The sequence below is a fragment of the Athene noctua genome, chromosome 3 (assembly GCF_965140245.1).
Source record: "Athene noctua chromosome 3, bAthNoc1.hap1.1, whole genome shotgun sequence".
Taxonomy (NCBI): domain Eukaryota; kingdom Metazoa; phylum Chordata; class Aves; order Strigiformes; family Strigidae; genus Athene; species Athene noctua.
The window spans coordinates 62,883,404-62,907,749 of NC_134039.1; the positions used below are offsets into that span (position 1 = coordinate 62,883,404).

At 35.9% G+C, this 24,346-nt stretch overlaps 1 protein-coding gene across 16 annotated transcripts in view; it reads right to left on the reverse strand.

Moving 5' to 3' along the window:
- Window positions 1-24,346, reverse strand: part of CADPS2 (calcium dependent secretion activator 2) — a 322,958-nt gene that overhangs the window by 24,698 nt on the left and 273,914 nt on the right. For 12 of the 16 annotated variants that reach the window (XM_074903178.1, XM_074903176.1, XM_074903170.1 and 9 more), the window contains 5 exons: window positions 21,071-21,226; window positions 18,222-18,369; window positions 11,580-11,654; window positions 8,135-8,218; window positions 7,985-8,017 (listed from right to left, as the gene is read on the reverse strand). In XM_074903178.1, coding sequence (XP_074759279.1) covers window positions 7,985-8,017; window positions 8,135-8,218; window positions 11,580-11,654; window positions 18,222-18,369; window positions 21,071-21,226 — 496 coding nt within the window. Of the gene's footprint in view, window positions 1-7,984; window positions 8,018-8,134; window positions 8,219-11,579; window positions 11,655-17,237; window positions 17,253-18,221; window positions 18,370-21,070; window positions 21,227-24,346 lie in introns of all 16 variants that reach the window. The other 4 variants (XM_074903177.1, XM_074903169.1, XM_074903180.1 and 1 more) reach the window with 1 other exon arrangement.

The window sequence follows — 24,346 nt, forward strand, 5'->3', positions numbered from 1 at the left end:
CTCCTAGCATCTCCAAAACTCACACTGAAAAACTGAAATGTCTCCTGCCCTTTTGGATTGGTCATTCCAGAGGCAATGAAAGTTAATTTCAAAAATTTATCACATACATACATGCCTACATGAAACTCTTAAGAGGAAAGCAGGACCATTTATATTTACGTCCACGTTACACACCTTGATCCTAAGCACAGAAATAAAAATGTAAGATTACAACAGATAAAACAGTTTTCTGTTGGAAAACCTGGTTCACAGAAATCAACAGATTTCCTTCATAAAAATGTGCCTTCATTAGAATATGACAGAAATGTTTTTAACTAAATCATAAAGTGAAGGAGACTTAAAAGAGAAAGCTCCATCCTTAGTATACTCATTTGTCATGGTGTAAAAGAATACAACCAGCGTCAAAACCTTACGTACTTTCTAAAACCTGATTAACAATTTATGGGAACTGGACTAGCTTTAACTTGGAGGGATAATGGGAGAATATTTTGAAATGTCCAGGGGTAGGTGAAGGAGATAATCTAACAAATGAAAGGCTGATTATAGTTCTTGGAGATATATATTCAAACGTATAAATGAATCTTCCATTTGAATGCAAAAACCTAATGGTTCTCCGATTCATGCAATTTTTTCTTTTACTAAGTTCAATAAAAAATGATCCTGCAGACAGCCAAAGCTAGAATAATAACCTTTCCCATCAGCATTAACTCTCCCCTTATCTTTGAGATGTTTACCTAGTCTTGAAGCTGTGACATATGGGAATTTCACACCTAGTGAATATATTTTCATGTAGCTTGTGGCACAGGAGGGTAATCATTAAAAGAATATACACAAGTAAGAGTAACTGCAACAGCTGGTGACATTTACCAATTAGAATTACAGTTCTTTAAAACACTTCATCCTTCTTTAATGTGTGCAGGATAATTATCTTTGAAATTGCTGTGGAAAAAAAAATTAATTTTCCTTTTAAACAGTGTCTGCCCACAGTAGAAATATGTCTGGGTAAGGAAGATTATCAATACTCCAACAGTATGACTGTCTGTTTTAAAATCTCACCAAAATCATTGCAAGATACTTCATTATCTCTTCATATTGCATGCATTGACTTTACTTGTTTTCTCTAAATGTGAAGGAAGAAAAGAAAGCATCAAAACAGGCTTAGTGCTACATATTTCAGTTTTAACTTTTTAAAATAGTATTTGATGGAGACCTCTGATTACATGATCCTCTATTGCTCTATTCTGGACTATTAAACTTCAGAAAAAAACCCAGCTTAATGTAGACTAAAAAAACCAAGCAACAATTAAGCAATCGGATGTACCTTAAAAGACCAACAGACAGAAATTGACATATATGTTAAGCAACTGTCACAAGGGGCATTTAATTACTAATATCAGACAGATCTAAGCAACTCAGTCTCCACATCTATACCCAATATAAAAAATTCTGTTTCTCTGAATCTCTGGCAGAACATCTGCTGAGTTAATGAGAGAAAGTTAATTGCATATCTTTGGGAGAAGAATTTAACCTGGAATATTTATCCAGATAAGTGTAAAAAAAGGTATTCTGCCTGAAAACTTCCCCAAGAAAAAAAGTGGGTTTTTATGATAGATAAAAAGTTATTGTAGGTTTGTTTTATTCAGAACAGCAGACAAGATGTTTTGCCTATCTGAAAATGAAAGAGAACCAAACAAAGAGATGAATGGAGAAACTGGAAACACAAAGACATCAAATAAAATACCAGGAAATGAAGAGTTGTAAATAGGGTTATTTTGTCACTGGTTACACAAGTAACTGAATACACTGGAGAGTGAATGAGTTTAAACAAGGGTGTAGGCTTCAGCACATTCTTTTTTAGGGTTAATCACTAGTTAACCTGGCAAGATGAACATGCTGTTTGGGGGGGGAAAAAAAACCCTTGTTAATTATATACTGCAAGTGCTCTTACTTCCTGCTGCTGCACCTAATCCCACAGGTGCAGGTTGTCTCTTTTACTATTCACTGGTAGGTGGGTCCAGATCGACAGGCTTTTTTTCATAGCAACAAATTCAGATAAAGAAGAAACAGCTTAACTTTCCCCCTTTAAACTGGAAAACACTATCATAGTATCTATTTAATAAAAAGCCAAATTTTAAAATACATTATTCCAGTTTCCAAGGTGATGTAGAAGCTGTATTATGATTGACATACATTGCTCCCACTTGCAAAATTTGCCTGAGGCACCTAGTCAAAAGTAATGGCTGCATTGCCTTGATTTCCAGGCATTCAAATATTTTGGTGCCAAAAGGTTTGCAACAAGCTTAATACTGCCACGAAGACAAGGTTCTTCCCGCAGGACAGATACACCTATGTTTCTGTGCAGTTTTTTGCAATACAGCAGTCTGTCACAAATCTCAAATGTAAATACTTGAGTGATGGTTATCCTCGCTTTGGCATTTGTCGCAGAACACTTCTTAGCATCAGAGAGTATTAAACAGACTTGTATCCTTGATATTACCAAGGAAAAAAACCCCTATTTTTACTGAGTTGCTATCTTGTCAAAGCATTAATGCTTCAAAGATGAGAACAGATGTTAGAGTCTAACTATATAATAACAAACTTCATCCCATTTTGTGTTTGCTCTCCTCTCCACCCCCTTCCCCTCCCCTGCATCCTGGAGGGAGGCGTTTTAACTACAGCATGGATGTAACAATGAAATGAAAAGGAGTGATGAGCTGGAGGGGGTTATTGTGAGAGCTCCTTATTCAGTGTCCACCACCAAATGAAAGAGCATGTTGGAAAAATTCACTGCCTGAAATTTCTCCTCTAAATACTTCAAGGCTCATCACTTGGGCTTTGGAATGACAGAATTAAAATATCATTAAAATATTTCTGGAATAGAAACTACTAGTGCTCATGAAAATATGCTCTTTCCCTTCATTTCTTACAAATGAAAATACATAAGCCAGGCAGGAAGATATATCATTCGTATATTCAATCTATTATAAAGGTAACATTTTATTCTCATGTGGTTATGAAAAATAATATTTTGCTTAAATGATAAAACACAATGCATTTTCCCTGCCTCTAAAACATCTTCTTATAGGAGAAAAAACAACCTTGGAAAAGGCTAAAAGTGTGTTTTGAGAACTGTGATTCTGCACTGAAAGCATTTATGCAAACACATTTTCATATATGTGTAGTTTCATTGCAATCATGGGGCAACAGAGGCATGCAAGTGTCTGCACCAGGATCTTGATTCTGTAGTGCAAAAGACCTTGGAACTGCTACAGTTCCTATGACAAAATCAGGTATTAAAATATCCTTTTCCCCCCAAAATAACTATGTTCTACTATGTTATTTTAACTTTCCTACTGATTAGCAGCTATCCTTCTGATCTCAATTAAGAGATATCTCAAAAATACTGCTGATTTAAAAACAAATGATGCAGGGCTTTCCCTCCAATTCTGCAGTAGCTTGTTTTTATGGATTTGAAAACAGAAGGGCCAGTTCCAAGGTTTGGCTATACAGAGGAGGAGGAGGAGTAAGGCAGGAGAAGAGCTGAGCATGAGGATAATGACTATTATGTACTCTTAATTTTTAAACAGAGGTCTCCAAGTAAATCCTCCTTATAAATGAATGGCACAGTATGGCCACACCTGAATAAACACTGATTTCCCAGAAAAAGTAGTTTGCTTCTTAAAACCAGCTAAATGAGGCCATGCAGTACAAGTGTGATATTTGGAAATGGAGGTATCTGGAAGGTCCTAATGTGTATCTGCCTGGTAGGAGGCAGAGTTCCTACTTTGGCCTCTACAGGACCCCATAAGTCAAATGCTGGCACATGTGTGAGGCCCCTTTTCATACCTTTGATCCCTGCATAAAGGCAAGAGCGGAGCGAGAGGACTGGCATTGTGTGAGCTGTGCACTGCTGTCAGCCCTGGGTCCTTCAAATGGCCTCTCTACACTTGGTATGACAGGTGGCCTACATGAAGTGAGGGAGGATTAGGTTCCTTCTGTGGCCTCTAAATGACTGGCATAGATTACTGGCTCCTACAAAGGGATTTAAACATACCTTTCTGAACAAAAAGCAGTATATACATATGCATGTAACTGGATGCTCAATTTGTATGAGTAATTGCTCTGGTTATATTTGTAAATGAGGCAAATGTCTGTAGAAATGACCAGCTAGAGACACAATTATTTGTGTGCAAAACTGACTTACATGATGAGAAACTGAACACAATGAAATTATCTACATGATTGAGGAATAATAATAATTTGAGATTAACAATATACATTTTTTGCCCTCAATTCTACTACATTCTTTCCCTATTCTCATTAATTAACTGGCTTTGTGAACAGAATATTAAAAAAAAAAGAAAAAAAAAAACTAGACAGGTTGTACTTCTACATCTCCTAAGGATTGCTTGTGTTTTAAGAGAAACTAACAAAGAGTTATAGAGCATTTGGGTGAGTTGTTTTTTCAAAAAAAAGTAACCTAAATCATCTCCTGATTTCCCAAACATCAAAACATAGCATTAACAAGAGAACAAACTGCATTCTTTATGCACTACTTATATTTGTAATGTTTGTGTTATTTTCCTCTGAACATTTGGTTTCTTTCATGTGAACAGCAGTCATAATTTCTTTCTCTTCAGAGCCTAGTGTACTGTGACAATTACTAACAAAAAGAGCACAACAACAACAACTAGATTTTTAGGATATCATAAGCCATCATTGTCATTATTCTTCTTAGTCTATGTTATTTTGCACTGTTCCTAGTATTTCTGTTGGTGTTTCAATTACCAAAACATAGAGTGTCCATATAGCCCTTATATACAATGGCTGGGAAAAGCAATGGGAGCTCCTTGTGACTGTGTACGCTTCACTTCCTAAAGGGCATTCTGAAAAATGGAGACTTATGTTGAATGTTTTCTTAAACAGGTTAAAAAAAAAAAAAAAAAAGGATGAAACTCTTTTTTTGGATGAAGTTATTCATAATTCTCTGGCAAGATTACTGAATGGAAGGGTAAATAGCAACATTTTTACAAACATATCTGCCAAATGAACTGCAAGTCTGTGTCTACATTTCCCATCCTGGTCCCGAGAAGTTGAGGGATGCCTTCTGGAGACTGTGCATCTTCATGCCCAACTATTTAAGGTCTAAATCCCCTTCCAATATTAATAAAAATAACCTTTTCCTCAAAATTACCAAGATTAATCTAAGAATGTCCTCTTTCTTTTTGAATTCTTTATTATTTCTATTTTTATTTACCTTTTAACTTTTTTATCCCATTTACCTCTCATCCTCTCTAAAACATTCTGCTTAGACTATGAAGCACTTCTTTACAGAATGGGTTGTTAGGTGTTGGAATGGGCTGCCCAGGGCAGTGGTGGAGTCCCCATCTCTGGAGGTGTTTAAAAGTCGCATTTAAAAGTCGCAAAAGACATAACGTTTAGGGATATGATGTAGTTAAGAACTGTCAGTGTTACGTTAATGGCTGGGCTAGATGATCTTCAAGGTCTTTTCCAACCTTGATGATTCTGTGATTCTGTGCTCAGTACTACCTTCATTTTCTTATAACACCTCTTTTGTCCAGTTAGTTTCTTCTTATTTCACTATAAACCAGCATATTTTTCTCTCTTTGCCAAATACTGAGCCTGGTAATCAAAGTCAAAAATTCTGTTGAATTCATACACTCCAAAAAACTCCAAAGACCTTTTGCTTCACCAACTTCCTTCTTTCCAAGATCCACCAAGTGATTAACAGCTCTGTTTCAGGGATCCTAAGGACAGCGCTAAGACGACCCCGTGAGATCTGTGAATGGAGGTGGGGCACAGGGGCAGAATGCAGTCATCTAAAGAAGTGCAATTTTCGACATACTTGCAATTATATCAAAAGAGCGAGCTTACTCTCATGTTTAAGTCACTTTCACACAAGAAATTTTAAACCTTATCAGTTCAAAATACAGCCATACGAGGCATTTAATTAGATTCCGTGCAGGTTTGCTAGGTTACCATCACATGACCAAGAGCTCAGTGTAAATTCCTCACCCTGTGCCACCCCCCTCTCCACTTCTCACTTCAGATATGAGCCCAGGAGATGACCTTGTAATGTGATGACTTACAGCCTCCTTTTGCAGTTGCAATTTGTGTCTTCCACAACCGCTGATTTTAGCTCCTATTCAGACAGGACACTTGCTGTCAGTTGTGACAGTAACGTCTCTTCTCGGCCTCAACTGCATTTTCACAGCAAGGGGAAGAATGTGAAGAATCAAAACCAAACCCCAGACTATCAAACTTCTTTAATCCAGGAAAATCATCCTCCAGAACTTGGAATATGTTTCCTTGGTCAGATCCATAGCCTCCTTGAAAGTACAGTTTACACCTGTAGTTTACAACTGCAGTGCTGTAGTCCAGTTCACATCTTGGGCTGTGGAAGAGGTGTGTGAGATAGCTGAAAAGTAAAGGTGCTGTAAAAATGCAAGGATCCTGATAGGATCCATGTCTATGATCTGGTCATCTCTTCAGACCAAGTGACACCATCCAATGAATGTGAGAAAGCCAACGGGGCTCCAGCAACCACCTCCCTGATCTGCCTTCCCCTCTCTCCAGAGCAGTGTATCCCTGTGTGATCTGACTCACAATACTCCCCTGAGCTTGTGGCAAAGGTATTTTCCAGTCTCATCTTTATTGTAAACTTCAACATCAACGTATCAGGCCAATGGTAAAAGATTACATCTCTTTCTCATAGATATTCTATGTACTTTGGAGAGTTTTTCATGTTACCCGAAAGAAGTCAATTAATTTGTAGTTTGTTCAGTAACGTTTTTCTTTAGGCTTTTGAGTCTTAAGTGCCTCACCAACGAACTTCTGGGGCAGCTCTACAGTGCAATATATGAACAGCAGCTATTCTAAATTAACTGGATTTGATATGAAGTCATTCCTTTGAATGCAGGATTGGGCCTACTTTCTTTTCTTTCTTATAAAACACAAGAGCATTTATAAAATTCAACAAAAGGTCCACATGTAAGTAAATGTGAAAAAAATTCTGAAAACATAATCCAAACATAAATGTTGTAGTTTGCTATTTTATGAATAAAACAAAGATAGCAAAATAACAAATTCCAGAAACAGGTATTTTTCCTTTTTAGTATTTAATTTAAGCTTGCAAGAATTATATTTTTAAGTATAGAACTGCTGAAAGGATTTCTGGCCCCCATACAGTCTAGCACATCCAGCATTCTTCTAGATTTGTAATTTTATTTCTTGTAAGGCCATTAAAATAATAATTTTAGTCATGTTTTTGCTATGTTTGGAAAATAAGATTGTTTTAGAATCACATCAAAAAGGGATGAGAACACAGACTTGTGAGAGAACAAAGGATATTTACTGACAGTAATAATGACAATTATTTGATAACTTCTTCCTTGCTTTTTAAAAAAGATCTACTATGATACTCTAATAAAAATACTGCTATAGCTATAGCCGTTATGTATAAAAGAGCTCCAACAGCTATCCTTTTTAGTTTTTATCTGTGCTACACAAACATTGTATAAGCTATGGCAAATCAAATAGAGATTTAGCAAGCAAGAGATTAAATAAGAAAGATTAGATCCTGAAGTAAGAAATCAATACATATGGATATTCAAGTATGATGCTTTTACTTGTTGCTTATCCTGTATATTTGAACAATCTAGCCAAATGACAGAAACATCCCTACAGGAGAGTATCTAAGTTACAATCCTCACTCTTCCACAACTGAAAAAGTACATTGAGAATAACCTTTCTAAGCTTTGCTTTGAGAGTTACTCATTGCTTGAGGGAAATGAAATGCCCTCTAAGGGCTTCAGTGGCTGTTTAAATACTCTGTGCAAAGCTGTAATGAATCTCTGTAGGAAAGCAAAATGTCAACAATAAAAAATGTGAGCTAACAAAACCCCTATTTTTTGAATTTTTATGAACACGAGAAAAAAAAATAAATTAAAAGGGTTGTACTTACTGGAACGTCAACATATTTTGCAGCTGCTTTCACCTTTAGAAAATTAAAAACAAAACAACACACAGTAAGTGCTTATTACTACAGATTGCATACAATTTCAGAATTATGCACAGAAAGAAGAAGAGAACCATTGTGAATCCCAACACTTACAGTGAATGAAACTAATGATGAGAAGAAAGTGCCTTCATCATATCTTGACAATTTAGACAGCACACCTTCTAACACTGAAACAACCTGGAGGAAAAGCACAGAGGAAATCTAAATGCACAATATGAAAATTAAGTATTTGGAATGGGAATGTGAGTTTGTCTTCCTCAGATGTTTTTCAGCAGGGCAATGCAAACTGTAAATTTGGTCACTTTCACCATGCCACAAAGTGCTTAAATCAAGAACAACATTCCTTTCACAGCTTCACCTATCAAAAGAAGTAATGGAAATCATTGAACCACTGCAGAAATAGAAACCTAACCCAAAAAATTCTCCTGATGTGGGCCTGCTACCCAACACCACTTTGCTGACTCCAGAATATGTGGTTAAATAGAGGAGTGTGTGTATCCAGCATGTATTTTGGGTAGAAAACACATGTTACTTCCTAGGACCACAGTTTCTAAGATCACAGCTTCAAAGATGACGGAGCACAATTGTTAAAGGTGGTGATCTCAATGTCATGTTTCTCTTCTCTTTGATACTGAATAGAAACACAGCTCTGATTTCACCCAACAATTTAATAGTACAGAGTTTTCTGCCAGTAGCACGTGCTGTTAAAGTGCTACTACATGTCTAAGAAGGGACAAGAAAATGTATGCACTAAGTCTCTGGTTTGGTATGGTTCTTCTCCTTCATACTTTCACCTGCAATCCTCTGAGTAGTGTGACTCCTCAGGAAGTACCATGAAAAGGTGTTTTTGTCAAAATTTACTTCTGAAAAAAAAAATGTCTTATTAAATGCATTAATTATAGCCTTAATCTTTAAGCTCCCCAATATTAGCCTTAAAGCAAACAAATCCCCTTTGTCATGTCCCTCTGTGATGTTATGTTGAACAAGTAATTCATGGTATATTACAGAAAATATCTGTCAGTTGTATCTGTGTGCATTTACTTTACAGATATGAATTGCTTTCCATTTTATATAAGAATTGTTTTAAAAGTCACCCCTTCCTCCCAACACAGTAATTCCCACAACCATGAGTATCATTTTATGAGTGTGAGTACAGAACAAAATTCCATCTGGCATGCTGTTAATGGGCACTGTAACAGTGTCACAACAGTGTCACCTCCAGAGGAACTGAGATCATCACTTTACAATAAGACCTGCTCTTAACAGTTCAAGGAGCAGGAGCAAGTGCAAAACTACATTTGTCATTTATCAATCTAACCTATCATATTTACAGTGATTAATTAAGACACCAGTATGTAGGTGCTGATCAAGGAATAAAACCACATCATGAGAGAGAGTGGCAGTTGTTTCTGCCCCCCATGCACAGTATAATTACAGTCCCTTTATTAGACAAATACCAGCTTTCTTCTTTGCCATTGCATGCCTGTGAGAAGCTGCTGTTCATACTTTAAGTCATTTTATCTGACTGGCGAGAATTTTTTCTGCAGGAGGGTGTTAAATCTTATTGTGCAAAGATCCACTATGGAAGGGGCTGATCTCACAAACAACATGGTGTCCACGAGGCCAACAAATGGTTCTAATACAAGTGAGACATGAAGAGCGCAAAGCATTGCAGTGTTAAGGATGTCCATTTAAATGAAAGACTTAGTTATGAAGCTGGAAACTTGTTTTCTGAGATCTCAGTGAATGGACATGTGAAGGTCTAAGAGCATTTCTGTGTATAACTCAAATTCTCTGAATTGGTTACCCTGAGACACACTGTGCTTTGTTTCACTGTTTTGTGTCATTCCTGTGATTTCTCAAATGCTTTAGCTTGGTAAGGCTTGTGTAAAAAATGCACAGTATATCCTACCACGTAAAGACTCACTGAAGTGAAAATACTTTTTTCATTTTCATAGATGACTTGCAGCTAAAAACAATGATTGAAACATTCCGCTGGAACATGAAGGAAATAATACAGAGGCAAAGGCTAAAAAATAGTGAAAATAGATTAGATGAAAAAAATGAACACACATGGATATCATGCACATTGATGTGAAATTTTCCTGCCCAAACCAAAGACTGAAACATTAGCCTTCCTCTGTACCCTCAAAGGCTTTCTGCCTTGACATAGAAGCAATCAGGATATCACTGGCATTTCACATCTCAAGTGAGGAGAAACTGGTTAAGCTTCTAATGATCAGACAATGACACAGAATATCTGCTTCCTAATCCAAGATTGCAACCTCTGGTTATAGTATATGTGATAACTAATAATGCAAATCCTTCTGTATTGACAGCAGTTGTCTCCAGAATTTCTTGTACATATATCCAGGAGGAATATGACTTTTTTCTCCTATAATCTCAGATATTTAAAAAAAATAAACAAAAGGCTTGACTTCTAATACTGATTTGCCCTGATTAAATTCCCCTTTCTTCCTCTTCAATAACACTAAAAACCTAAACTGACAAGGTTAGTTCAGAGTGATGACAGGCAGCATATGAAACAAAACTGTTGAGCTGAACCATTTGTGGTTATGCTTACATCAAAACTTCACTTCAGATAAAAAATGTGTGGTTTCTATCAGTAAGTGGACACGTTTTGCTTAAACTTCTACAATGATTCTACAAAGCCTTCCTCTTCAACTCCTGTGCAAGCATGGTGGGTGTCAATCCGAAAAGAGATTCCTGCTCCCAACACCCCCTGCCAGCAAGCTGTGACAAGTGAAAATGAAGGCATGATGAAAATATGACCAGTCTTATTTTTTTTCACTAACTCACAAATTGTAAAGGTATGGCTTATTTCTCCTACTTTGAAAATTGGATACTTCTGGGTAGTTGCAATGCAGAGATAACAAAACTTCTTATAAAATCTTTCTCTTCTCTCATTATTTACTGTGTCCTTCAAACTATTAGGGAATGAAAACTTCTATATCAAGTACTTAAGACTTTTGCTGGAGTAGAGGTGTTACAATAACACAAGACATTGCTTACATTTTCTTCACTTATTCTCCTAGTCCCTATATCATGCCAAAACATATTTTCTTTTTAAATATAAAAATCTACAAAGTCAATTTCCAGAAATAGCAATGTATACAATATTTTTACATTAAATGGTTTGTGGAACAAAATCTCATTAAAAATTTACAATGACACTCTTTATGTTATCAATCTCTAAATACAAAATTTAAATACTACTCAAAAAATAAAACATACTATTACTTAAGATATTGACACAATCAAGTCCTACCAGTTCTACTAGCTGCTAGCAGACACACAGAAGAGAAACTTATCTGATTAGCAGCTTGCACAGAAATTGTTTACCTAGTAGGTTATAAAATTTAATTTTGTAAATTCAGTATTATTTGCACGACTATTATTTACAAATCACGTTGCTATCCCCGCAATCTCACTATCACTTGTGATATTTAAAGACATTTCAGAAGTTCAAGAGATATATTTTCTGCTTTATTATGAATTAAAATCTAAATAGTTTTACCTTTGAAACAAGAAGTGAAATAATTTCTTTAACAGTTTCTTCAATCAAGTCATCTATTTTTGAATGGTATTGTTGCTGTATTTCAAAAGATAAAGAAACATTAGCATGTATATGAACACACACTTTTGTCATAAGTCATAAATGGTACAAAGCTGATAACCCTGCCAGATCAGATTTACTTAAAATTATCATTTTGAACATCAGAAGAACAAACCCTTGAAAATGATCCACCCAATCAACACTTTCTTACATTCTCTGTTGAAAATTTTCCCATGTACACTGTTGAGTTAAGCAGCTAATAGGGTTATTATTTAGATGAATTGAGTTCTTATTCTTATTCAGGCGAAGGAATGTGAAGGATACTTTTTGTCTTCTCCTATATAATTAAGGTGGCCATGTATTTTTTTCTAAAGGGTTGGTTTAGCTGGAGAAGCAAAAAGACTAGAAAAAGATTTAATTAATACAGCATTTCATGTCTGACAACTCTCATTCATAAGTTATTTTAAATGTCCTCTAGAAATAAAATGAGGTCCAATTGTTCATCCTAAAAGAGCCTTTCTGTTAGCACAGTGAGCTGCAGTTTATACAAATCTTACAATATGCTCAAGCAAGGGCAAAATTAAAATTTCATCAACAAAGCAGAATAGATGGTAACAAATTAATAGGCCATAAAAGGCATAATAAACCAGACTTCATTCTTCATAGCCTTTTTCTTTTGCTTTTTCATAAAGAAGGTGTCTTTAAGTAAATGCTTTTAAAATAAATCTGAAAGACTTTTTAGATAATACTACAGAGTTCCCTCCTAAAATTAACAGGAACTAGGGATCCCATTCTGTCAAGGAGGCACATCAATTTAAACAGTAATTCTTCCTTCAGAAACATTTATCTGACAGCGAAGATTGACCCCAATAGCCACTTCACAGAAAATGTGACTTGTAAAGACTAACCCTATCTTCATAGTTCAAGGCTACTTGGAACAACTAACAGCATAATGCTCAAAGTACTGAGGTCAGTATAAACATTAGCCTAACTTAGCAGCCGTCTGCTGAATAGTTTTCAGAGTTGTAAGTTTTCAAAGGCAATTTTTTGTCTGTCTCAGAGTTGCCATACAAACCAAAACATTAAATCTGATGTGCTTCATATACTGGGGAATGATTTTCTAAATAGCACACCCACCAAACTTGTATTTAAATTAAGAAAGAGTGAAACTATGAAATGGGTTTCCTGCACATATGTATCTGTTCCCAGTCCCAACACCAAGTGTTCTAATTTTTGGTTTTAATTTATTTTAAAGTTTAAAACCACTTGGAAAATGGGAATACATGTCTCAGACAAACATCAGCAGACATCCTGGAAGTCTGAAATAATGTATTAGAAATACATCAAAGAATTTTCCATAGTTTCAGATATATTTTATTCTAATCATATCAATGTTTGACCAATTCTCTTGATATGCTAAGGACTTCACCCCAAACAGTCTGACATCTGTTGCTTACAAAGCCTTCAGGAGGCAATCACTTCTTACTCTCTGAAAACAATAAATGATTATTCTCCCACAGATGCATGTCAAAACCATACATATTCCTATGGTCCATGAAAAATCAGTGGTCCCTCCCATAAAATGTTTGCAATCTCCACAGCACAATAAATTAATGGATCTATGTATATTCTAAGATCAGTTCCTATATTTTTGCTTTTTCTATTTTGTTTTTTGTTTTTTTGTTTTTTTAATCTCACCATACGGCAAATACAATTTTGTAGGAATGGAATATAATCAGTAACTTCACTGTGTGACCAAGAAAAACAAAAACTCAATCAAATTATTCAAAAATCACAAGCTTCCAAAATCATGACATTTATTTAGAAATAATTTAAAATTTTAAAAATCTGACTTTAATTTTCTTTTATTCAAGATCTATTTTGCAAACTATGAGATCATACATTTTTTAACCCACTCCTCCCCAATGCCAACTTCCACTAAAACAGCCACGCCTGACAAAATAAAACTTCAGATCCTTGTGGAAGATTATTTGACTTCAGGAGACAGGCTTTAAGAAGATGACAAATGCTGTAGAATTTGTGATAAACTTGTATGAGATGACAATGTTGTATGCAGGATCCTGAAATCAGCACCTATAGGACTGCAGCTTTCCTCTTTCTGTTGAGCTTGCTCAGTGAGAGCAGACAAATCTACGTCATTTTTCAGCACATTTATGGATAGTTGTTCCTTTATACTCCTCTGCTGGCTGATGTGATCACAATCCACATGGAGTCTGAATCTAGACAAGTCAGCTACCACAGCTAAATTATTTGAATACATGTTGTAGAGCCTTTCAGCATCATCCCAAAGCCCCTGAAGGGGGCTCCTCCTTTCCATCTGCCCTAGATTAACTTCCAGTAAAATATGAAATACAGTTGCAGCTGTAGGAGGTACATGGGAGAAAACTATGATTAGTGGCAAAGTGTGTCAGGAGATGTAACCAAACAGGACTGTCTTTTGAGGACAATCCAGCTGGTCTTCCAAATGTGGTTCTTTGCTCCTAGTAGCATTTGGAAGGAGACAAAGTATTTTAGTGCCTTTTGGCACTTGTGGTTTTGGAGTTTGTTTCTAAACCCTGTGATGGTTAGCTGAGAACTGTAACTTGCTCATTTCTACAATATATTCAATTTTATTTTCCATTCTACCTCACTATGTTCCAATATTGGAGATAGTTTTTTTAATTACTTTTATTTTAAAGATTTTCAAGCTACCTTTCCTTCATTTGTTTTAAGGTTGAATGGCTGTGAAAATAAATTGCACACTGTCATCTGAATAGAAATTGATACTGCCAACATATAACATTACAATATTACATACATATTAAATTGTCTCTGCACTTTCACTTTCAAATCAGCTATAATCCTCTACTACTTATGCGGTTAAATGAGTCTTCTCCTTGAATTCCATGAAACAAAACAGCTTCAGAAACAAAGTTCATCAAATTAAACCCCACTTTTCCCTAAGTTTTTCTATAGCAATGGCTGTGCCACATTCCCCTGAAACAGCACATCACTCATTTTTCCCCAAATTGAAATGTCTCTCTTCTTTTATAAACATGATGGAATACTGGGAGACTGGAATTCTGAAGCAACTAAAATAGCTTCTATACCTGTCCCACTATGAAGCACTCAACAGTATAGACCAATGGCATTTATTCTTTTCATGCTGCTCAGTTACACAAAACAACAAATAAGGTGTGACTCAGATCTAAGGTCCTGCTTGGATCTAATGATCTGTCAGCCTAAAGTGGCCCCAGAAATATTTTCTATTTGATTCTCATCTCCAGCGGTATTTCCTGTGTGATTCTTACCCAGCATACTCAAAAAGGTGAATGTTGCCAGAATACTGCAGCATGTAGATCATAAAATTACAAGTTAATAGGTTTTAAACTATTTATCACAAATAACAAAGGCCAAACAATCTCTGGATTCAATGTTGTATGACAGAAAAGGTTTCCCTTACTGATACTATTCATTTGTCTTGGGATCCATGGACTGTAAAGGAGTAGCATCTGTTGGCTTCTGGTTCAGGAAGGGAGGAAGCGGGATACGCTCACTGCACAACTACCCAAGATTACATTAATTGAAACTAAGAAGCTGAGCAGGTAACTGAGAAATAGCAGAAACCGGTATGTTACTTAGCTGTCTTGTTGTACCCCTCCTCTGTACTCCATGAATTGCCATTCTGGTTGTTCACGAAGCAGGCTGCAGGCACCAACAGTTAGTCTGAGATAAGGCAATTCTCCCCTGGACCTGCTTCTTAAAGCCTCATAAGGCAACTGCCAATGAATGCAGAAGGCATCCAGCCAGCTGAGCTCTCTTTAAACACAATGTGCTGATCATGCCTGTAACCAAATCATGCCGTGCTTCTCTTAAGATTTAAGATGATACCTGGAAGGCAAGGAGGGGAGAGAGCTCCCTCCTGAATGGCAGACTTAGTGACTCTTTATGAGAGTGGGCTTAACTGGCAGACATTTGGGAAAATGGTGAGCAGTACATGAAGTAAGGTAGCAAAACCTGGGGATTTAAGCAAATTTAAACTCTAAACTCCAGGTGGCTATGATTGCTAACCATGACTAGAATGTCCTAGTTACAATGTAAGTAAAAACTCCCTCCTATCCAGTAAGTCAGGGTGAAAACTTCCTGCATCTGACTCTACTTGAGCAAGATATACAACCGTTTATAGCTCCATATAGGGAATAAAAAGATCATGCTGTAGTCAAGGAGATGTTTGAGTCTAGCCGTCTAATTAAATAACGCCTTCCATCACTTGCAGAGGAAGGTCTAGAAACTGTCAGGTAGATATTCAGTGTTACCTTTTAGGTGAACGAACAGCCCTTTAAAAATTTTAACACAGGCCTTATGGAATGCTCTACTTGACTGGCATAAAGGACCATGTTCAAAACTAAAATGAAGATGAAAGAGGGCAAGAGAAAGAAAGGTAAGATGGAAAAGGTTTCAAGACCAAGTGGCTAAGTAGGAGTACCTTGAAATGCCAGAGCTCCTTTAGAGGAGTCAGAGATGCAACTATTTATGTTATGTGTAGCTCTCCTGCCTGCTTTGACAAATGGTCAGATTCCAGATGTATCTTACCCAACAAATCTTGAAGCATTTCAAACAACTATGATATCCGCTACAAGCAATCAAAAAGCCATTTTTTTCTTAATCTTCAGAAAGAGACTTGGCAATGGAAGAAACTAATAGACAATAATTCAAAGTTTAAAATGAAGTTTCCACATTATCTGATGATTTCTCATAGATGAAAAATTTGAGGCTTCTTTGGCTTACCGAATGAATTGAGAAGAAGATTAATTTGGGGACTTTAAAAGAAGTATGTATTTCATCACAGGTATGCTAAATTGTCAAACTCTTGCACTGAAAAGAAGCACTGGGAGCATCTGGGGTCATGGTTAGAGCTAGCACGGAACAAGTGTGGTATTTCTGTATTGGTGTTGTGAAGAGTGTATGATGGAGCTTGAAAATCTAGAGAATGGGAAAATTTCAGAAGACAATCAGGTGAGTGTATGTAGTCCAAAAGGTAACAGTGAATGCTCAACTTTGGCTCTGAGGGGACTGGCTGACAATGTAGGAGGCATCGTCCAGAGCAGGTGAGAGGAATGGTTTGACTGTGGAGGATGAGTCTACACTATTTGTCTGCAGGTTTTTATGGAGGTACTGGTATTGCCTGTCCCCAGAGAAGGGTGGGCAAGTGTGTATTTGCAGGTTACTGCTCGGACAGTAAAAGGTGAAATGGCATCACCAGTCTAAGGCAAAGAGTTGCTAGTTGTGGATTACTTCTGATGAGCCTGAAACAAGTTGTCTGCTGCTCTTTTTTCTTCAATGAGGGTGAAAGAGTCCATAACTTTGTGACTAGATAAGACAGGACACTGGTCTGAAAAGCAGAAGAGTGAAGAATTCATCTGGAACCACCTTAAGAGGATGAACAGGGATAGAAGAATTGAGAAGCTGATGATCAGTCTGTAGCAAGGTGAGGCTGTAAAGGAATTCTGAGGGCTAGGCTATCAAATTAACAAGAAAAGCAGTATTATAATTTAAAATTAAAAAGTGGCTGTTAACCAAAGCAAAATACATGTTAAAAAACAAAAAAGCCACACTTACCCATTGACTAGCAAACTGGCTCATGTCATGGAAAACCAAAAGGAAAAATAAAGATGACAGAGTAGAACAGGAAAATGATGAATGTCTCATTGAATTGGGGGGGAAAAAAAAAAAGACAATTACATCAAATATGCTAACTTAAAAAGATGAGTCGATAAAATGAAAAGCACTGCACAGAAATGAAAAAATCAACAGAAATAATGTGACCAAATAATGTAAACGTGAAACTGTCCAAAACAGACATACTTTTTGTTGCCAAATTCTGACAAATGTTTTTACCTTCACTCCAAATTAAACAATTACATGCATTATCACAGCAAGAACAGTTTTAATTTTATGTTGGTGATGTCACCAGTCTACACAGTATGCCCTTTTCCACTTCACACTGATGAGAGTGACAACATGGGAAGGACAGTAGTCAGTGAAGTCTAAATATCCTTCAAAAGCACATCAGTGCTCCACTGTGGATGTTCTGGCAGCAGACTACTGCCAAAATGGCTCCCGTCCTTGGAGATCAAATAAAAAAATCCCATTAAATTACTTGATTATTTCTTTCGTCTATTTTCAACATGTATACAGGCATGAATTCTGGGTATACGAGCCACTTAAAAACAACCTTACTCATTTAAAACCTGGCTCCAAAGCACAATGTCTTGGCTCTATTTTACTATTATAAAAGAGTCCTGAAGTGGGCTGTTTCTCTGCTGCAACCTAAGAGAAATTCCCAGAGGGGCTGTGAGTCAAGAAATCCTCTGAATGTTCAACATACACAGGTCAAAGCAAATAAATTACAGAAGCACTCTGTGTCTTCTCTGGTGGGAGATGAGGGGTTGTATCTTGCATGATACTTCTAGGAAGCAGTCTATGCATGCTCCTGTACAGACAGATTCAGCTAGTTTGAAATTAATCGACTAAGGACTGTCTGAAGTGTGAGATGTTTAAGATTACCTGAACATAGGAATAAACATACAAAATTCCATTTACCTCTTGCCCTCCATCCAGTATGCAGAGTTTAGCTGTCTGTTTTTTGGCATCAACTAAAACATTAAACATTGTACACAGAGAAGAAGGGATACGCAAGTCCGTTGATTTGTTTGTCTTTTGCAGCTTGAGTTCAAATGCAATTCTTGTTCTGTTTATTAAAACACAATTCATAACATAAATCTCTCTGGTAATTCTGAACAACAGTGTATAAATGTATAAACCTCACTAAACGTGTTGGTTTAACAGTGTACATGCATGTGAGAACATCTTAGAAACAAAATTCTCTAAGTGCAGAATATCCACCCATTCAATAAATGATTGCATTGATGGTAATCTCAAGGTTCTGCACTGCTTCAGCTAATTCAGTTGAATAATAAAAGTATTATCTTCTTGCATACTAGATAACAATATGCTTCCTTGTATGATGTCTAAACAATTTAAAGCAATGAAAATACCCCACATTTTCCAGCTCTTCAATGTTAAAATGCAGTTTATCATACCAAATACTTGTTTCTAAGAAATATAATTTAAAAATCATCTTTTGGCTTTAATAGAAAAGAGAGTTGTATTGAAGAAAAGGAGTTTATTATTAAGCAAATATTAATATTTATATTGAAAAGTAAGATATATCAGGAGATACATAACACAAAAAAACCTGTTTTCTTTTCACATCAGTGTAAATAAGAGGCAACGTCACTACAATAAATTATAATAGTTCAGAATATATATAGAAGTAATGCCTTATTTCCACCCTTATTTTTAAGTGTGGTACCAGAAACTGACACAATATTTTAAGAATATGGACACAGAAGGATCCTATTTCCATTTTAAAAAGTCTTTCAGATCATATTAATATCACAGTAAGAGTTACAATAGAGTAGTTACATCATTCTTTTCTGAGTTGCTACTGTCTAATACAATCCATCCTACGGATATAATTTATTTTCTTTGTTATCTGATGTATAGTATCTTTGACCACCCCAAACCACACTTAGTGCATTAACACTAGTATGTCATGTATTAACTCTAAAATATTAATACGTTTTATATATTGACACTAGGATAATTCTCTAATATTAATTAAACCTTCATTTATTGCCAGTAGAATATTCTTATTCTCTACAAAAGCAAGCAGCAAAAATGTCAGGATTGGTATCACAGACCAAAAATTGATCCATAAGGAATTCTTTTTGTATTGCCTCTGTGCTAATAATTCTGTTCTCAGCTTCTGGTTGTGATCCCGGCAGCGAGCCATTTTTAACCTATTTTGTGTGTGCCATTGAAATCCACACAGTCAAATCTGTATGGTGCAAAGTTTTAGATAATGACATGTGGCATTAGATTTACTGCCTAGGAGAAATGCAAGTATTTATATTAACACAATTGCCTTTCCCACATTAATCTGTAATAATCTTTAAAAGACATAAGATAAATTTGAAAAGATTAACTTTTCAATAAATTATTTTAAATAGTACTAATTATGTACATTTTTGTATTTTAGTCCTGTTGATAAGAGTCCCAGTGTAAAGATTCTTTCATTTTTTTCCAGGCTCGAAGTCAATATAATCAATATATAACTGTTTCTCAAGGCTATTGCTTTTATGGTTGTTAAGACTAAGATTACACTGATAGTGAATTTCACCATTTTTCTAAGCTTTGTTAGATATTTGTAGTTGACTGAGCTTCTATGCCAAATTCTTTAGAGCTGATGGATGTAAGCTTACATGATATCAATCTTAGTAGATATTGTCTCATATCTTCCTTTGCTTGAGCTTAAACTTCTATTCAGTTTACTATATCATCCCCCTTCCAAAATCAAATAGAAATACTTGTGAAATTATTCTGCCTTTTTAAACTGTGATTTCATCACTGTAGCTGTAGCAACAGGCTCATACACTAAGCCTGAGGTTCTCCTTGTTCCTACCATGTTTAACAGAAAATAACAAAATACTATGTTATCAGATTTAACCTTAGTGTACGTTAAAGGTTCTCTGTTTCTTTAGCCTTCCTTATTAATGTTGTATATTTTCTGACTGACACTATTAAATTGTCTACACCTTCTTTAATTTTTCCCCATTTTTCTCTTTACTTATTTTTTTAAAATCGGTATTTTTATGCCTAGACTGAGCTTTCTCTGTAGGTGGGATCATGGCTTCCGAAGCACCTAATAGGAGATCCCTGTAAATTTTTTAGGCATACAGTTATTTCTTCTAAACTCAATGATATGTACTGAAAGCTATGGCAGACATCTTTTTAGATCACTTATGCTTAATTTAAAAGAATGTACCCATAATTATAAGATACATCTCAAGAAAATAACAACACTATGTTTTCTATAATCTCCAGAAGCTTAGCAATATAAAACTCAGTTTCAATTGGATGACTTATAGATAACCATCTTCTGTTTATTGTATAAATTCAGAAATGCCATATACTCTAGTTTGTAATATATTTCTTAGAGACAGTAGTCTAAAACAATAAGTAATATTATTAACTGAAGAATAACACAGTAATGAAGAAGGGAAATGTACAAAAAGAAAAAAGGATTTCTTCTAGCAGAATTCTGAGATTTGTTAATATTTGCCACAAATATGAAAAAGAGATTTGGTTTATTCACTTCCAAGGGTCCATTCACAATATATGTAGAAATGCTCCTTGGTATTTCCTACACATAGCCAAATTGCTGATTGCCAGATGCCAAGAAATACACACATGTCACTATCTCTTTACAGTTGCCCTGATTCCTATGACAGGATTCTGGTACAGATGTACCTCTGAGAGCCAGTATGGCTGCTTCTATCTTAATTTTCAAATCTCTACCAATTTTTAATTGATTATTTCAACTATACCTTTTAACGCAGGCTTCTATCATGTCAGTGGCCATGAGTTTAAGTCTCTGCTCTAAATGGTGGGCAAACTCTGGTTCCGGCCAGTGAAGGTCAAAAACAAACATCTGCAGAGCATCCAGTTTCCAGAAAAGATCTTCTGATGTAGCTGAGCCATTGCTATAAGAGACAAAACAAAACAAAGTCCCCAAGAAACAGAAGATAAATGTATGGATGTCTATCCCAGTTCCCACAGAATTATCTAAGGTAGTAAGATGTCCGTATCACACCATCTTCCTCCTTCACTTCACTGTATCTTATAGCACAGTTGCTCTTATTCCAAGAATGCAAAAATGGTCATGGAAAATTTAAAATAATTACCATTAGGGTGAAAAAAAGTAAAGTTTTCTCATCTGTTAGCAGAGAAATATGACAGGTTAGGGAGGTAGATGGGATGTCAGGGAACATGGAAAACGAAGTAGCTCAAATTTCAGATCAAGACAGGAAAAATAAAGGGTACAGGAAATATTAACTATTAAGGACCGTTTCAAAACAGTGAAGACTTTGCGTATATGTGTTCTCGCCTTTGTAACTCTGGTAGATAAGCCTACCAAAGAAATGAAGATGCAAGTAGTAATATTGTACAAGAGATACCCAGACAAATAGTCCCTTGATAAATGCTCATTAATTCTGAGGGAATAACATCAGATCCTGGTGGAAAAAAGAGAACAGAGCCTATTTAAAGAAATTGTGCACAAACAATACAGGGGATTAATATGGTTCTGTGTCTTCTCAGACTATCCATGTAGTTTTAAAGTTCTTCCACTTTAAACTGATTGCTGAATTTAAAGACTTTTGCTTGTGATAAAATACAACAATTTAAGGCTAATCTTAGGAGTAACTACAGTCATACTTCCACTGTCATCACGGCTTAATTACATTTTCATGATGCGTTGTATTGCAATGTCTGGGTTACTGTTTAAGGACAGTTCTACTACACAGCATGGCATTCCAGGATGTTAGTGACAAAGGCAACCAAAACCCAGCTTGACAGTCCCAACTCAGATCCAAATAGATTAAATATGTCACTACTGCTATATTCTTTCTTCCGTCTCATGACAAAATAACATCATTATCAAAGTGTTAAGTGACCCCAACTTTCAAGGAAGGAGCCAGTGAGTGCTGAGTGTGCTCAGGACAGATCAGGGTCAGATTAAAAACAAGCAAAAAAGATAGAAATGATCTCTAATATCTGACCACCTAATGCACCAGGCAATACTCAGGCAGTAGCACCACTACTGGTTTACACCAGGTTAGTGAGACAGTGGTCAGTGAAGTGAAGCACATCTCATGTTTCAGGCTCTGAAGAGGCAGCGTGGATGCAGCAGGAGCACTGCTTTGGTCTCACAGCACCCCAACACCTTCCAGACCCACCCAACTGCCCTCTTGCTCTACTGCCTTAATGCTACCAGAGCCATCGCTGTCTTCCACTGAGCAATGCTGTCTCAGTGCTGAGAGGGGCTGCAGTGGGTGACAAGCTGGGAGCAAGGGTGCCTGCCTAAGGAAAAGGCTGGCTCCAAGCGACCAACTCTGACTTCAGCTCTGGTTTTAAATGGTGAACGTTTTGATATCTTCACTATGCATAGCAGGATATTCCATCGTTTTTAGACAGGCTTTTGTGAGTTCATGCATATTTTCACCACTTATTTTAAACAATATTTGCTGATTTTACATTATATTGTGCTCCTGAAAGAAAACAGCAGAAATAGGAGAAAGGCCCATGGGACTGCTCAGGTTACAACTTGCATAGGGATGTTACCTGTTAAGGCTGGACCTGAAGAGGGAGCACTTTTATACAACACTAAGTTTAATTAAGAAATAGAAATAACAAACCACCGAAACTTCTCAGAAAGTTTATAATCCTGCTAAACTGTTATTTAAGTTATACGATAAGCAAATATTGAAGATATCGTTGCATCTGGCAGTGCATTAGCAGTGAGTGAAGTTGTAGATACTATGTTGTACACATTATTTAATTCAAAAGTGACTAAGTCAATTTTTGAAATGACTGGGGTAAAAGAATAAGACGAATTATATAAGTACAGAAATGGGAACAATATCAGTATATATATTACAGTGTTAAGAACACATATTTTCTAGAAAACAAACCATACTTTCTCAAGAAAGAGAACTATAATTTTTCATCATCAGATCACATAATTTAACCATTTTTTATTCTTCCATAGTGTTTTCTTTTTCACCTAATGGAATTCCAAATGAAATTCTTTAGGACTCAGGAGGACTAATGTGCTCTCCATAACATCAATATATTCTTATGCACGTTCACTCCCTGGTAACCACTTAATTTGGTTTCATTAGACTACCAAGTAAAGTTTCACAATTATAATAAATGCAATAATAGACACAGGTTCATGAAACACTAATTCATTCTGTGAGAAATTTTAATTAATTCAGTCTCTTTTCATATAATTTTGAGCTCCCATTCTTCAATTTTTTATTCAGCATTGTCCAGTGACATATGAATCTGACTAACACATTGTACTAATAAGATGGGGAAAGAAAACAAAGGGCTACAACAGAAACTATTTGTTCCTAGTTCACACACCCAGACACAGTGTCTAATTTGTTTGTTAAATATTGCAGAAAACTGTGATTTCAATCATCTTGTTACTGCTATTTGTACCAGATAGTTATTTTATCTGTATTTTAGGATTTTTCCTGGCCCTTAGTCAGTAAAAGCATCAGAAACAGTATTGTCAGCACATACCTCAATACCTTGAAGTGGCTGTACAGTCTATAGATTTGCTTTCCCTACTAGGAGCTGGTTAGATCACTTCAGGGTTTATAATACTCCGTAAAGTGTAACATGAAGAAGAGCGAAATTCAGTTTTAATGTCCTGCTGGAAGCAGGAGGAATTCCTGTATTAAAATCAAGCCACCAGAGCATTTGAATCTCCATCCATAATTCTAGAACCGCTTTTTTTTTTTTTTTTTTTTTGCAAAGTGACAGGACACATTCTTGGCAATTGAAAAGTTTTTATTTCAACACTTCTGGTAAAGCTACTCCAATCTAATGAATGGAATAAAATTGCTCTACCAGGAAACTGAACTGGTACTCTTTCTTTAAAAACTATATTTAATATTGTTATCTGTATTTTTTAAATTAAGCACAAACTCCATTGTTCTGCTGGTCAAAACTTAAGCTTTCAGCACTACTTCTTTGTGAAAAAGGTACTGTCTAGTTGTCCGCTCTTTTTAATCAAGTCACGGCAGTAAGCA